Below are 15,170 nucleotides of genomic sequence, written 5' to 3' on the forward strand. Positions count from 1 at the left end.
ATTTGCTAATAGGCAATTGAATCCTACCCTGAAAATAATGACCGTCTTGCAAGTGCCCCAAGCCAACCAAATCAGGATTTATTATCTGCACAGGGCACGCAAGGCTTGAAAACTGTTCCGGCTTCCATTTCTTTCTAATCGCTGTGGAACCCTGGCATGGGCCACAATGCTCATTTGTATTACAAATGCCTCTTTGTTTATCCGCCTCCCTCCCTCCGGGTCTTCTGTATTGGCAACACTCGGGTATTTGTATAAATAGCAGGGATACAGATGCTTAGCAAAGAGCTATCAGAGATCAAGTCGCCACAGGCAGATCTTCCCGGTCAGGTCATGCATTCAGCAACATGCCCTGACGTGTTGCGAAATCCAGGGATGTGCCAGTGTTTGTGAACTGTAGTTTAGAGAAAATGTAAGAGGTTGCATGATATTTATTTATTTATTGATGTTCCTGTTTGTTTCATAAAATTTATATACCCGCTTGATTGGAAAAAGAAACCAACAGCAACCTCAAAGCAATTTACAAAAAGACAAAACAAGAAAATCAAAAAGAAGTAAAATCACAACCATACTTTAAAACACGCAAAAATTAAAATACTAAAATGTACGTACTAAAATGACCTCAACTTTCTAAGTATCCGGGTAAAGGTAAAGGTAAAGGTAAAGGGACCCCTGACCATTAGGTCCAGTCGTGACCGACTCTGGGGTTGCGCGCTCATCTCGCATTATTGGCCGAGGGAGCCGGCGTACAGCTTCCAGGTCATGTGGCCAGCATGACAAAGCCGCTTCTGGCAAACCAGAGCAGCACATGGAAACGCCGTTTACCTTCCCGCTGTAGCGGTTCCTATTTATCTACTTGCATTTTGACGTGCTTTTGAACTGCTAGGTTGGCAGGAGCTGGGACCTAGCAACAGGAGCTCACCCCGTCACAGGGATTCGAACTGCTGACCTTCTGATCAGCAAGCCCTAGACTCAGTGGTTTAACCCACAGCGCCACCTGGGTCCAAGTATCCGGGTAGGCTTGTCTAAAGAAGAAATTTTTTTTAGCAGGCACCAGAAGAGTATAGTGAAGGCAAGTGCTTGATCTCAATAGGCAGGGAGTTCCAAAGTTCAGGTGCTGCCACACTCAACGGTCAAGTTCTTACAAATGTGGAACGGGTATTATGTGGCACCTGTAATGGTGCCAATTCCTCTCTCATCTTCTTCCCGTTGAGACATCTGGTTGGCTACTGTGAGAACAAGAAGCTGGAGGAAGAGGAGAAGCTGGAGGAAGAGATGGGCCCCCTGTGGTCGGATCCTGATCCAGCTGCTGCTGCTGCTTCAGGACACTTCTTGTTCTTAAGTGTGATGCTGATGCTGGGAATCAAAAGCAACCAGCAGCTAATAACATTTGATTTTTCGAAAAACCATTTGTTTATTTCCCCCCCCCCATTTAAATGCCACCTTTCTACCCACTTTGAAACAGAGGGAAAGTGCTCCTTGCTGAGACATTTGCTTTATAATTTGCTCTTTTAATTCGAGACCCAACTCAAAGAACCATTTTGTGGTGGGGCAGCCTATAAATAACAGGCAAACCGGCCAATAGGCAGGCAGGCAGAGGTGGCCTCTCTTGTCTAGAGATGCTTTGCAGGCTGAGCCCGCCTGTCTGGCCTGGAAGCGGGGAGAGGTGTCCCAGGTGTGCCACAGCCAAGCCGGTGCTTTGCTTTTGCTGATGTCGAGCTTGTGGGTTTGTGGGAAGCCATAAAGGGGCCTTGCAATGGGCACCAGAGGAGGAGGAGGAGGAGAGAGGAATTAATGGCTCCTGCCGCAGGAGTCATAAAGGAGCCGTGTGGCAGCCGCTCAGCACTTTGCCAGTTTGTGTACCTGGTATAGAGGTTCAGGAGAGAGCACCAAACTAGGAGGGGAGCTTCTGCACACACACAACAAAATCCCCTGTTTGCCAGCCCAGGAGCAACTGAGCAAGGCCTCTGATTCATAGCGGCCAAGTCTCCCGTTTCCCCCGGGAAACCCCCGTTTTTAAAGCTGTTTCCCGCTGTCATCCCAAATGGCAAAATATCCCGTAATTCCCCCGGATTTCTTCCGGTGCCGCTCTGCCCATGTCTAGGCACTGGAAATCGGGCAGTGCTGGCACCGGAAGTTGCTTCTACACATGTCTGGACATGCGTAGAAGCGACTTCTGGTGCCGGTGGTGCTGATCCCGTATTTTTCTAACCGGGACTTGGCAGCTATGCTCTGATGTGCTGGAGATTAAGGAGGACCAGCTGTGGTGTGGATATCGCCACTGCCCGCTGCTCCTCTGTGCATCACTGAGAACCTGTGACTTTGGGAGTGTAGTCCTGGGCCCACCTACTTAGGAGTAAACCCCAGTGAGCTCAATGTCACGTTCTCCAGAATAGAATTGTTTAGATGACTCAGAAATAAACAACAGGTCAGGCAACCCCAGCCAAACAACAAAAAACACCTCTGTTTCTGCAGCTCACCCAACGCCACTACACAAAATATACTGTACACACACTGTCTCAAAGGCACACCACACACACATACCTTCCTGACCAAGTCTATTTCTCCATAGCAGCTCTCCCCAGCCTGGTGTGCTCAAGCTGTTTTGGACTACAACTCCCATGATCCCCAGAGGACACATGCCAGTTGGGGCTGATGGGTGTTGTAGTCCGAAAAGCCTGGAGGGAACCAGGTTAGCCAAGGTTGTGCCAAAGGGACTCCAGTTGCCCATCTGGGAAACAGCCCTCTAGAGTAACCCTTGAAGCGCTGTGTCTCCAAAGCGAGGACAAATTGTTTCCAACACTTTAATATTCTTGGAAAATTACGACCAGAAAAGGCTGGGTTGGTCCTGCAGTGCAAATTAGCTGAGAAACTTTAATAAGGAGTAGGGGCTGCTTGAGTTTTTCACTCTCCTTGGTCCTGACAGTAGAACTTTTAAATACAGTACAGGCATCTCCCCCACTTACGTGGGGTTTTGTTTCCGGGTGGGCCGTGTGAAAGTGTGCAGAGTAAGTGAAAATGTGCAGAGTCGGGAACACCATCCAAAAAACCTGTAAGTGCCCTCTAAACCTCTGGAAACCCTCGAAAACCCCTTTTAAAAACCAGCAGCACTTACCAGACTGGCATGAATGGTGGCAATAGTGACTGTCTTCTTCATTGCTGGAGGACGATGTGGAAACAAGGCAGGTAGACCAGTCCCCCGTAAGTGCCTGGCTGTGATTCAAAGGTAGACCAATACCCTGCAGGGCTTGGTTGTGGCCATTTTCCCTCTCTTTTTGCCATGTTTTTGCAATTTTCCTGCTCTTTTTCTGGCCGTCTTTGCCTTTTTCACGCCTTTTTGCAGTTTAAGTCAATTTGTTTCATTATTTCTCAGCGCCACGCATATACGCAGCCGCGTGCAAGTCAAATGCGCATAAGTGGGGAGAGGCCTGTAAATGTAAGGAAACGGCAAGCTTCTCGTTCCTCTACATACTATCCCATAACATTCACCGTGTCTTTTCTGCACAATCAGGCCCTTTTGGGGAATTTACTGTTTAATAACTGCAGCCCCTTCCAGAGATGGACCTGGCGTTCCACCAAAGGCTTGTTTCTCTCCCTCTCGCCCTCCCTGCCTCTGACACGCAAAATATCTGCATGTTATGGAAGCCTCCTTCCTGCAAAGTGCACCCTACTCCCATTGTTTTTGGTGCATTCTCCCCTAACGCAAAACTTTTGTAGATAGATCGATAGTTATTTGTGTGCCCCTTTTGGAGACCAGAACTACCGTATATCCCGCACTCGAGAAGTGTGTAATCCAAGGGATCGTTTCATTCCAAGCAGGTCAAATTGGGTCAGTCCACTGCGATAAATGCATAGGATGACTTTCTTCCCGTCCCTGGTCCCCACCATTACTTGCTCAGAGCTCCTCGATTAACCCTGGGGAAGCCGAGGGCTTTCAGCTAGGCACCACATGGCTCAGAAGGGGCAATCTCTTTAGGCACTTGGTTTGGGAGACGAACGTGATGCAGTTATAGCCGCAGACCGCAGACTTTCACAAAGAGGCAGCTACATTTCTAATTGCCTTTTTGTAGTTAAAAGAGAATGCTCTGCCTTGCTTGACCCGCAGCTGCAATTAAGGAGCAAATGACAGACTTCGCCGGGTTTCTAAGGAGATGTTGGAATGAGCAGCGGTTGCTGGAAAAGAAAGGATTGCAAAAGGAACCCCAGACAGGGACATTGTTTCAAGTCTGCTCGCTCAGCAATGCACAGCCAGGTGGGTTTTCACAACCCACAAAAGGGTGGGAGACACCACATGCCAGGATTTGAAAGTTGTTATTGTGTAGGTGTTCGGAGGTATGAAAAGAGAAATCTAATTAAAGTTTAATCCAGTTGAGAAAAACCAGAAGTGATCCCTTTATTTCTGTCAATTAAAACTTGTGGGGAGTCGGGAATGAAAAGGCACATGCTACTTTTTCAAATGGGCAGTCGCCAAGGAGACCCCGGCTGTTGTGTGTCCACAGTTAGGGGCTTTGGAGACAGGGTAGTAGGTTTTTTTCTTGGAAACACAGGAGAAATGGAGGAAGCTGCCTTATACTGAGACCAGCAGGCCATCCAACTTCTGACCAGCAGTGGCTGCCTAGGATTTCGAACAGGAGTTTCTCCACAGCCCTCCCTGAGGGGGTATGCCAGGGGATGAACCTGGGACCTTTTCATGCAAAACTCGTAGTCTGCAGCTGAGCCCTGCTTCTCACATGTGTGGTTTTATATTTCCATGGAAGTCATAAAGACAGGAATGGCTACATAAGGGTCATGGGGTAAGCCACAAAGTCCTGGTTTTAAGGTCAGGGAGTTTTAAGTAAGCCGTTATTTTATTTTATTTTATTTATTTCCAAATAGTTGTAACCAGGTCTGTATTGACTATTTTCAATCCCAGAGCAAGGAACAATGAGAACAATATTCTCTCAGCATCAGCCCCAGAGATGATAAAAAATGCTGCCCCACTTTACAGGGCTGTTGTAGGTGTTACTGCAGTCATATATGTGTGTAGCACAGAAATGTGTTTCTCCCCAGCTGATATCCTATGCCCTTTTAAAATGTGGTTGTGGGGTTTTTGGGGGGTGGGGGGATATTGGGTTGTTGTTTTTATTTTGCTTATATATTTTGTGGGTGTGTGGTTTGTGAGAGGCAGAGGGAAAGTTGTATGCATGGCTGTGCATAGGTGAAATGGATCTGTGTGAAAGATGATGATGATGATGATGATGATGATGATGATGATGATGATAATAATAATACCCCGCCCATCTGGCTGGGTTTCCCCAGCCAGTCTGTGTGGCTCCCAACAGAATATTAAAAACACAATAAAACATCAAACAATAAAACTTCCCTAAACAGGGCTGCCTTCAGATAGATGCCTTTGGGTCTAGTCTATATGTGTGTGCATGAGAGGGTATGTGTGTGGTGCAGCTGCAAAGTATATTATTGTTGTTATTATTATTATTATTATTAATATACTGCCCTATACCCGGAGGTCTCAGGGCAAAATCAAAATATAAGACCACAAAATAAATAATCAAAATAAAAACAACAACCCAATAAACTCACCCCCCCAAAAAAAACATTTAAAAAGGGCATTGGGTGTCAATCAAATCAACCAAAGGCCTGGTTAAAAAAGAACTTTTTTGCCTGGTGCCTAAATGAAGGTGCCAGGTGGACTTCCCTGGGGAGAGCATTCCACAGATGGGAAGCCACTGCAGAAAAGGCCCGTTCTCGTGTTGCCGCCCTCCAGACCTCTTGAGGAGGAAGCACACAAAGAAGGGCCTCAGAAGATGATTTCAGGGTCCAGGTAGTTTCATATGGAAAGAGGCAGTCCTGAGCCATTTAAAGCTTTACAGGTCAAACCCTGCACTTTGTTGTTGTTTTAACATTTTTAATTTTATTGAAGAAATTTTAGCATAATCAAACATTCAAATTACATTTTTCAATTTCAGCTAACTTCCCCCCCCCCCACGAATTCTCCCAACTTCCCTTCCTGGTTTATAGCATACCTGTTTCTTCTGATTATAATTTTGTATTCCTTGTATATTAAAATTAAGGTTGCATCATTTATCTATTCTTCTCATTTTTACCTCATAATTATACTTTCTGTTTGTATTTGTCCATTGTAAGTGTATTACTCGAATCCTGCCAGTGAGTTCATTTCAGTGCATTGTTTCTGTATATACATCACAAAAGGTTCCCAATCTTTTTTTAAAGTCGCGATTGTCCTTATCTTTAAGTCTCTCGGTTAGCTTCACCATTTCAGCGTATTCCATCAACTTTTCTTGCCAATGTTCTTTCGTTGGTATTTTGTCGCTTTTCCATCTTTGGGATAGTAAAATTCTGGCTGGGTTTTTTTCCTGCAAACCTAGCACTTTGAATTGGGCCCAGAAACTAATTGGTAGGCAGTGCAGTCAGACCAGTGTAATATGCTCAAACTGTCTTGCTGTGATGAGCAACCTGGCTGCTGAATTCTGCACTAGCTGAAGTTTCCAAACCGCCCTACGTATAACGCATTGCGGTAATCTAACCTTGAGATTAACAGAGCATAGACAACAGTAGTTAGGCTATCCCTGTCCGGATAGGGGCGTAGCTGGGCCACCAGCTGAAGGTGATGGAAGGCACTCCGGGCCACCGAAGCCACCTGAGCCACCTGAGCCTCAAGTGACAGCAAAGGATCCAGGGGGATGCTTTCGTTTCTCTATTTATTCACCTCTCTACCCAAACTCCAATGAGATCTGGTGTGCTTTCCAAGCAGTTTTGATCTTCCAGCCTTTCTAGGAGGGAGGTGGCAATGGGCTGTTTTATTAACCTTCCCTTCATAATGCTCTCTTTCCCCCCCCCCCTCCCACCCCTTCCCACTGATTCATTATGTGTCAGGAAGCCAAGCGTGACATGTTAAAAGCCATCTTGATAGTATTTTATATTCAGTGCTAACAACTCGCTGGCTCAGAGGAGGTTTTCTTTAAAAAGCGGGGGGGGGGGGGTTGTTGCGCTGCGCAAGGAAAGCGAGACAATCTGCATATTGGATGTGCCAAGACAGTCGGTAATTTACATTAAGCATCCTGAAATTCTCTCCTTGCAATCTGTCACCCTTCAGTGGGTTTTCATCGTGTAACCTTCACAACAGAAGGGGGAGCAGCAGCAGAAAAAGAAGCTCATTTGGAGGAGGAGGAGGAGCAGCCTAGCTTGGTGACCCAGTGAGGAAAAGGTGGGGCACGGGTACAGGATTTGTGGCCCAAAAGCAGCAAAGTTGAAGGCCAGCATTGTTCTTCTTCAGAGAGCTGGGGATGCTCCAGCGGAGGGGCCTCTCCCTATTCTGTACAGAGCCAAATTGAAAAGGCCTTGCAAGTCTCTCTCTCCCCCCCCCCCCATCACCTCACAAAACACTGCCATACCTTCTGGAGCAGCAAAAAACGGGTCCCTTCCAAGTTTACGTCAACAGCAGGATGCAGAACCGTACGTGCACTGCAATGGAAGCATAGCTCTGGAATCTGCGACGTCACACTTTTGCACCCAGCCCAGAAGCTATCACAAGCCCAAGGATTCCAGAGCCCCTGCAAAGTTATGGCGGAGGCGGTAGTCCCCCAGGCCAACCACTGATTGAACATTGGCTCTGATCTGCTTGCACCCAGGCTATGCAAAGCTTGGTTCCACCTAAAAGACTGGCAGACTAATAACCCCACAGGCTGGAAGCAAAGACATATTTCACAGATGTTTGAAGGACGGGTGTGGTGCCTACTGGCTATGAAAACCTTGCACAAGAGAGCAGCTTCAGTGTGACCTGATTGCCCCAAGATGCTCTTTGGCCAGAGGTTGCGTCTCTGCACTTCTGTGCCCGGCTGAAACGCAGCAAAACTCACCTGCAGGAAACCATGCGCACATTCATGCCAAGAGCGCTTTTGCAGGGTGGGGGGCACAGAAGGAAAAAAACAAAAGAATTATCCCAGCACATATTTCTATAGGTTGGTACACAGAGGGGTGGGGGGGAATGCAAAGAAGCTGAAAGGAGTTGAATCTTTGGCAAAGGGTGTATACTCCTGTCCTGGGATTTATTTTAGGAGTTATTCCAGCGAAGGAGGAGCGGGAAGCAGGGCAAAGCCCCCTGGAGAAACATGGAAGGGGGAAAGGGGCATCCTCTCACTCCCAACTCTAATTACCCTAATGGGAAATGAGGTGACGAAGCACGTGGTTCCACATAGTCTGTCCCCAACCAAAGGTCCTCCAGAGCAAAGGATCTGCCAGGACAACTGCTGGTCGTCCGGCTGCTGCTGCTGCTGTTTCCACCTCACCTCTTGCCTTTCTCTCTCTCTCTCTCTCTCTCTCTCTCTCTCTCTCTCTCTCTCTCTCTCTCTCTCTCTTTCCACAGTTCATGGCATCAAGTGGACGTGCAGCAATGGGAACAGCAGTTCGGGCTTCTCTGTGGAGCAGCTGGTGCAGCAGATCCTGGACAGCCACCAGACCAAACCGCAGCCTCGGACGCACAATTGCCTCTGCACTGGCAACTTGGGTGAGGAGCAGGAGCTTGCAGGGCCCAAAGTGGAGCAAAAGCGTTCTGCACTCTCCCAGTTTTGGAATGCCACAAAGTGCTGGATTTGTGGGAGGGCGGAATCAGGGTGGGATGCAGCTGGGGGGCGGGAAGCAAGGCACCTGCTTTGCATGCAAGAGGGTCACAGGGGTAGGAAGGTCCTCTGCCTGAAAAACTTGAAGAGCCACAGCCAGTCCATGTGGACAACACTGACATGGATGGACCAATGCTCTGACTTCCTGTGCTCAGGGCCAGCCCACTCCTGAGATAAAGTGAAGCAACTGCCTCAGGTGGCAGAATCCACAGGGGCAGCAGATTCTGGTGTAGACCGTTATTCCTCCTTTGTTCCTGATGTCAAGCTTCACTTTCCCCTTCTTCCCTGGTGGAGAGGGGAACACCATTTTGTAGTTCATTTCGAGTGTCAAAATGTCTTGGGCCAGTCCTGCCTGCACTACCCATGTCCCTATGGGCCAGGAGGGTTGAAGGGCTCTTAGCCATAATACCTTAAGCAGGACCCTCCATTAGACATCAGAGGCAGACAGATCAGCTGATTCCTAGGCTACTTGGGGAGGTAACTTCCAGTTTGCCCCTTTACTGAGCATTCAGCCTGATTTGCTGGTGGGAAGGTCACATTATTTTGCTTCCCAGCATATTTGCTGGTCACTTTGTTTAGTGCAAAAAGTCCAGTCTTTTGAGGAAACAGGTCTGTGCAAGAGCTGGAAATTGACTATAATAGCACGGCCTGCACTTGCCAGGATACGACTGAATCCTTACCCCACCAATAAAAGGGGACATTTTGTATGTCCCCCAAATTTCAGACATACGTTCTGTCCTGTTTCTTCTTCAGGCTACAAACCTCTTTTAAATTATCATACAAAGAATTGCATTATTTTTGTCTATTCTAACTTAAAATATGTGTTTTGTACACATTTTATTTTAAAATACTTATTTTTGAATGCATTTTAACCTAAACTATGAATTTTTTATGATTTTCAGATTTATACATTTTAGTCATTTTAGTCATTTTAACATTTCAAAACTTGACTTCACCTTCTTTCTGTGGTTCCTTAAATTCTTTTAATTTATACTCTCCTCCCTCTTGTTTTAATAAATTTCTATAAGTTGTCCACCCTTCTATCATATTCTTTTTCTTTACTGCTATAGCTTCCAACAGTGAGAGCCAAAGTGGTGTTTTTACCTCTAATAAATGTTTGTATTTATCCCATACTCTATACAAATTTTTCCTAATTATATTATTTGTAAATCCTTTATGTACTTTCACCTCTTCATACCATAAATAAGTGTGCCAACCAAAAATATTATCATGACCTTCTAAGTCTAGAATATGTGAATTCTCTAATACCATCCATTCCTTCAACCAACAAAGACAGGATGCCTCATAGTATAGTCTCATATCAAAATCAACGGAAAGCTTAGTTACCTCTGGTCCAAGAGGCACAAATCTAGCTGTAGGCAAAACATGTTCAGGCTGAAGCTCTGAAGTCCCCCAACAGGTTGATCCTTTCATGGTGTTTTTGCCCATCTTGATCTTGCTCTAAGGCTGATGGCTGTAGAAAGCTTCAGCTGTTCAGTCCCAGCCATCCCTTTTGCAATAGAAAGTAATACAGAGAAACTTCTGGCATAAGGACCAGCTGGCTTGTGTTCCAGTCCACGATTAACCTTCTGTTTCTGCTTTGGACAGGCGCAGGTAGCAGTGTGCACCACAAGTGCAACAGTGCCAAACACCGCATCATCTCACCAAAGGTCGAGCCGAGGTCAGGCGGGTACAGCGCCCACTCCGAGGTGCAGAACAACGATGTCTCCGAAGGGAAGAACGAGCACAGCCATGGCAAGTCCTCCAGCCGGGAGAAAAGGAACGGCAAAGTGGCCAAGCCGGTCCTGCTGCATCAGAACAGCACAGAGGTCTCCTCGACCAATCAGGTGGAAGTCCCTGACACCACGCAGAACTCCCCCGTGTCCATCAGCAGTGGGTTGAACAGTGACCCCGATGTGGCGGACAGCCCGGCTGTCACTGGGGTCTCCAGCATGGCCGTTGCCTCAGTGATGGGCAACCTGTCGCAAAACGCCACAGTCTTCATGTCGGATGTGACCAGCGAGGCCGTCTACACAATGTCACCCACCGCGGGTCCCAATCAGCACCTCCTCTCCTCGGACGCAGCTGCCCAAGGGCTGGTCCTGGCCGTGAGCTCGGATGGCCACAAGTTCACCTTCCCCACCGCCAGCAGCTCGGAGGGCCTGTCCATGCTGCCCGCCAGCGTCTCCGAAGAGCTGGTGCTCTCCACCACTCTGGACAGTAGCCGGAAGATCCCAGAAACCACTATGAATTTCGACCCGGACTGCTTCCTTAACAATCCCAAGCAGGGGCAGACGTATGGAGGAGGAGGCCCCAAGGCAGATTGCCTGGGCCCCAACATCAGGCAGTCACCAACGACAGAGCGTGGGTTCAACTTCAGCGCAGCCCTCACCAAGGAGATTAAGACGGAGGACACGTCCTTTGAGCAGCAGATGTCGAAAGAAGCGTTCTCCTCCTCTTCCTCGTCCAACTCGCTCACCCTTACGACCGGTTCCAGTTTGCTCCCATCCGGCGGAGGCCTCAGCCCCAGTACCACCTTGGAACAAATGGACTTTAGTGCAATCGATTCCAACAAAGATTACTCCTCTGGTTTCAACCAAGCGGTCCAGAGCCCCCATGTCCACCAGACCCCTTCCCCCAGTTTCTTCCTGCAGGATGCCAGCAAACCTCTGCCGCTGGAGCAAAACAGCCACAACAACCTGAACGATGCAAGCAGTTCCTTTGTCAACCCTTTAGGGCTCCCCAACGTGAAGACGGAGGCTTCCTCCCAGAACACCTCCAACTGCAACGGCACGGTGGAAGCTCGCATCGAGTCCAACTCTTCGCTCCAGCTCATGCAGTTCCAGGCAAACTTCCAGGCTATGTCGGCCGAAGGCGAGGTCCCGATGGAGACCTCGCCGCAGGCGGATGGGAATGAGAACCTGCTGAAGACGGGGGAGCTCCAGGCCTGTGGTGGGACGGAGCACTACATGCAGCCCGAGACCAACGGGGGCAGCTTGCGGAATGGGAACAGCCTTCCCATCCTCCAAGGGAACATGGTGCAAGGCCTCTACCCAGTAGCCCACCCGGGTTTGAACAACTCCTCCAACATGGAGCTGAGCTTGGACCACTTTGACATCTCCTTTAGCAACCAGTTCTCTGACCTGATCAATGATTTCATCTCGGTGGAAGGTGGGAGCAACACCATCTACGGGCACCAGCTGGTATCAGGCGAGAGCAGTGGGCTGCCCCAGCCGGAGGACGCCAACCGGGCCTCCTACAGCCAGGCAGAGATGTGTATCCCCTGCTGCAGCCCCCAGCAAGCCAGCCTGCACCTCAGCAGCAGCACAGAGAACGGGGCAAGCACTCTGGCGTACATGCACGTGACTGAGGTGGTGTCGGCAGCGGCAGCAGCCGCTGCTGCTCAGGGCACCCTGGGCATGCTCCAGCAGAGCGGGCGCCTTTTCATGGTGACGGATTACTCGCCCGAGTGGTCTTATCCAGAGGTGAGCTTTTTGGCTTTTCAGCCCTTGGTGGCTTTTGGCAGTGCTATTTTTTTTCTAGAAAAAGAGGTGCAGGAACTCACCATGATGAACACCTCCCTTGTTCTCTTAGAATGGCAATGGCGCCCACCTGAGAGATGCCAGAACTGAGTTCCAATGGGGGGGGAGCCCTGGGTTTTGGAAATGAGATAATTTGGCCTGCCAAGGAGGGGAGGGCCCCACCTCTCTACCTGACCGTCCCATCTGTGCTCCAGGGAAGTTGGAAAGGAAGGAAAACTGAAACCGCAGCATGCAAGGGAGAGGGAGCTTCTGCTGTCAGAGGTTGTATGCCTCTGAATGCCAGTCCTGGGAGCCACAAGTAGGGAGGCTGCTGCTGCTGCTGCTGCTGCTGCTGCTGCTGCTGCTGCTGCTGGACTCGTGTCCTGCTTGTGGACTTCCCAGAAGAAACATCTGGTTGACCACTGCGAGAACAGGATTCTGGGCTCGTTGGGTCCCTAAGACCTGATCGAGCTGCTGCTGGGCTTCTCTGGTGCTCCTATAGTCTCCTTTCCAATCGACATTACAGTCTCTCATTCCCGCCAAGGCCTCTGTCCCTCCCTGTTTTAGGCTGAGCAAAGATGGGAGAGAGAGATTGGGGTTATTGGGAGTAGGTAGGTGAGTGACCTAATGGTCAGGGACGCTGGTGGCACTGTGGGTTAAACCACTGAGCCTAGGGCTTGCCGATCAGAAGGTCGGCGGTTCGAATCCCCGCGACGGGGTGAGCTCCCATTGCTCAGTCCCAGCTCCTGCCAACCTAGCAGTTTGAAAGCCATAGCTGCCAAGTTTTCCCTTTTTTTTGCGAGGAAGCCTATTCAGCATAATGGAATTTCCCTTTAAAAAGGGATAACTTGGCAGCTATGTTGAAAGCACGTCAAAGTGCAAGTAGATAAATAGGTACCACTACAGCAGGAAGGTAAATGGTGTTTCTGTGTGCTGCTCTGGTTCGCCAGAAGTGGCTTTGTCATGCTGGCCACATGACCTGGAAGCTGTACGCCAGCTCCCTTGGCCAATAATGCGAGATGAGCACTGCAACCCCAGAGTCAGTCAAGACTGGACCTAATGGTTAGGGGTCCCTTTACCTTTACATGAGTAACACAGTCGCCAGCTTCAGCCTAGAAATATTTTGAACCAGCCAGAATGCTGCCCTGCTACCCGCTTACCTATACAGAACTGTGTAGAACATTTCTTCGGGCAAAAAAGTACAAAGTGCACCTTGGATGAAAGGCAGTAGAGAGCTGGCCTCCTGGCAGTGCCACGCAACCAATCGGCTTTAGCCACATGGTGACATCACAAAACCAAACCAAGGTGGGCAGGTGAACATTTCTGCCCTGTTTCCTAAAGCCATACATCTTAACCCCAGAAATAAACCAGTCCATCCCCAGAGCAAAGTGCCTTCGTGCCTTTCATGAAACACATCCCTCTGCGTTACCTTTCTCCAACTGCACGCCAAGACTCCCAGGTTGGACACTAAATGTGCACTGACCAAGGTGCTGCAACCAGACCTGCTCACAGCAGCCCCACTTCTAACTTTTTAGAGAAGTAGATCTGAAAAGTATTAACAACGTGTGTGTCGAGGGCCTCCCAATCCAAGCTGGTAAAATTGCTTTTTTGAAAAGTGTTTTTCTGCCTTTCTGCCACTGGGGGTCAGCACAGGAGAAGCATATTTCAGATTCTCTCCAGGTTTTTAGATCTCCTGCCCAAATGTGACAGCAGAAGCCAATGCAGGGCGGCTCTGCAACTTGAAGATGCTTCTTGTGCTACTTGCTTGGACAGAGGCAGCAGTGGGACAGAGGCCTCTCCTTCCCCCGGCCCACATTTGATTCTCTCTCCCGGGCAACTCCCGGGCTAAAACAAGTCCTCCCTTCGGAATCAAGGGTCACACGCATCAGTTTTCTTTGCAGAATAAGTAGCAGCTGTAGGAAGCTACCATGGCTTTCCCCACAGAGCTATTTCTCACTGAAAATGCCCATAGCAGGAAATATTTATCTTTTCCTCATGATGAGTTGGGGCACAATATTGTTCTGAAAAACAGGCGGAGGGAGAGTGGGTTAAGGTGACCCTCCCCTGTTGCCGCTCCTCCAGGGTCTTTTACATTTTTTAGCAAAATCAGGAAACTTTGATCCACTTCTCTCTCTCTCTCATACTGTCAGCTGGGCCCTGAGAATCTCAGCCTGACTCAGGAGCTGCAGGCGAGCGGAGAGGGACCTTTTCAGCAGCGGCTCCCTTCTTCTGGAAGGGCTTTGGAAAGGAAATCTGAATGTCCCTCTCCTGTGTTGTGGTTCCAGTACTGATGGATTGGTTTTTATTTCTCCTGCTTCCTTCAAGGGGCTTTCCTTCAGGTGGAATGGCAACAAGCTTTGAGGTCCTTATTGGGGAGAAAGCTGGGCGGTGAACATGCCTGATAACATTCATCAGGCAATAGGCTGCTGCATTTTCCATTCTTTCAGATGGGGAACTGAGGCAAATAGCGACTTCTCTAGGCCACAGAGTCAACTGAAGCCAGGGGTGGTATTTGAACCCCTGGTGGTGGTGTCCAATGCTAGTCCTACTCAGAGTAGGCCCATCAAAGTTAACAGACAGGAGCAACTTAGGTTCATTAATTTCAGTGGGTCTACGCTCTGCATAGGTCTTAGTTGAATACCAGCTCACATCTGCCCCATTTACCGTATTTTTCACTCCATAGGACGCACCTAGTTTTTAGAGGAGGAAAACAAGAAAAAAATATTTTGCTTTCTTGAATTGTCCTAGGCATAGCAGCCAACTCCTAGAGGCCTAGGTGCTTTTGCCCCCCCCCCAATTAAATAATTGAGGAAGCTTCTTTTGCAAAGGGGGAAAGCTCCATTTTTTTGAGGATCAGCTCAAAGTTGTACAGCTTTTTTTGCAAATGGGAAAAGCCCCATTTGGGGGGGGGGGCAGCTCACAGTTGTGCATCTTTTTTGCAAAGGGGGAAAACTCCATTTTTTAGGATCAGCTCAAAGTTGTTGAGCTTACCTTGCAAAGGGGGAAAAAATCCTGT

At 48.7% G+C, this 15,170-nt stretch overlaps 1 protein-coding gene across 2 annotated transcripts in view; it reads left to right on the forward strand.

Annotated features, from left to right (window-relative positions):
• CAMTA1 (calmodulin binding transcription activator 1) overlaps positions 1-15,170 on the forward strand; it is a 691,460-nt gene that overhangs the window by 637,177 nt on the left and 39,113 nt on the right. For both annotated transcript variants that reach the window (XM_035117087.2, XM_060276129.1), the window contains exons 7-8: positions 8,381-8,521; positions 10,242-12,118. In XM_035117087.2, coding sequence (XP_034972978.2) covers positions 8,381-8,521; positions 10,242-12,118 — 2,018 coding nt within the window. The remainder of the gene's footprint in view (positions 1-8,380; positions 8,522-10,241; positions 12,119-15,170) is intronic.

This window comes from Zootoca vivipara, chromosome 6 (assembly GCF_963506605.1).
Source record: "Zootoca vivipara chromosome 6, rZooViv1.1, whole genome shotgun sequence".
Classification (NCBI taxonomy): Eukaryota; Metazoa; Chordata; class Lepidosauria; order Squamata; family Lacertidae; genus Zootoca; species Zootoca vivipara.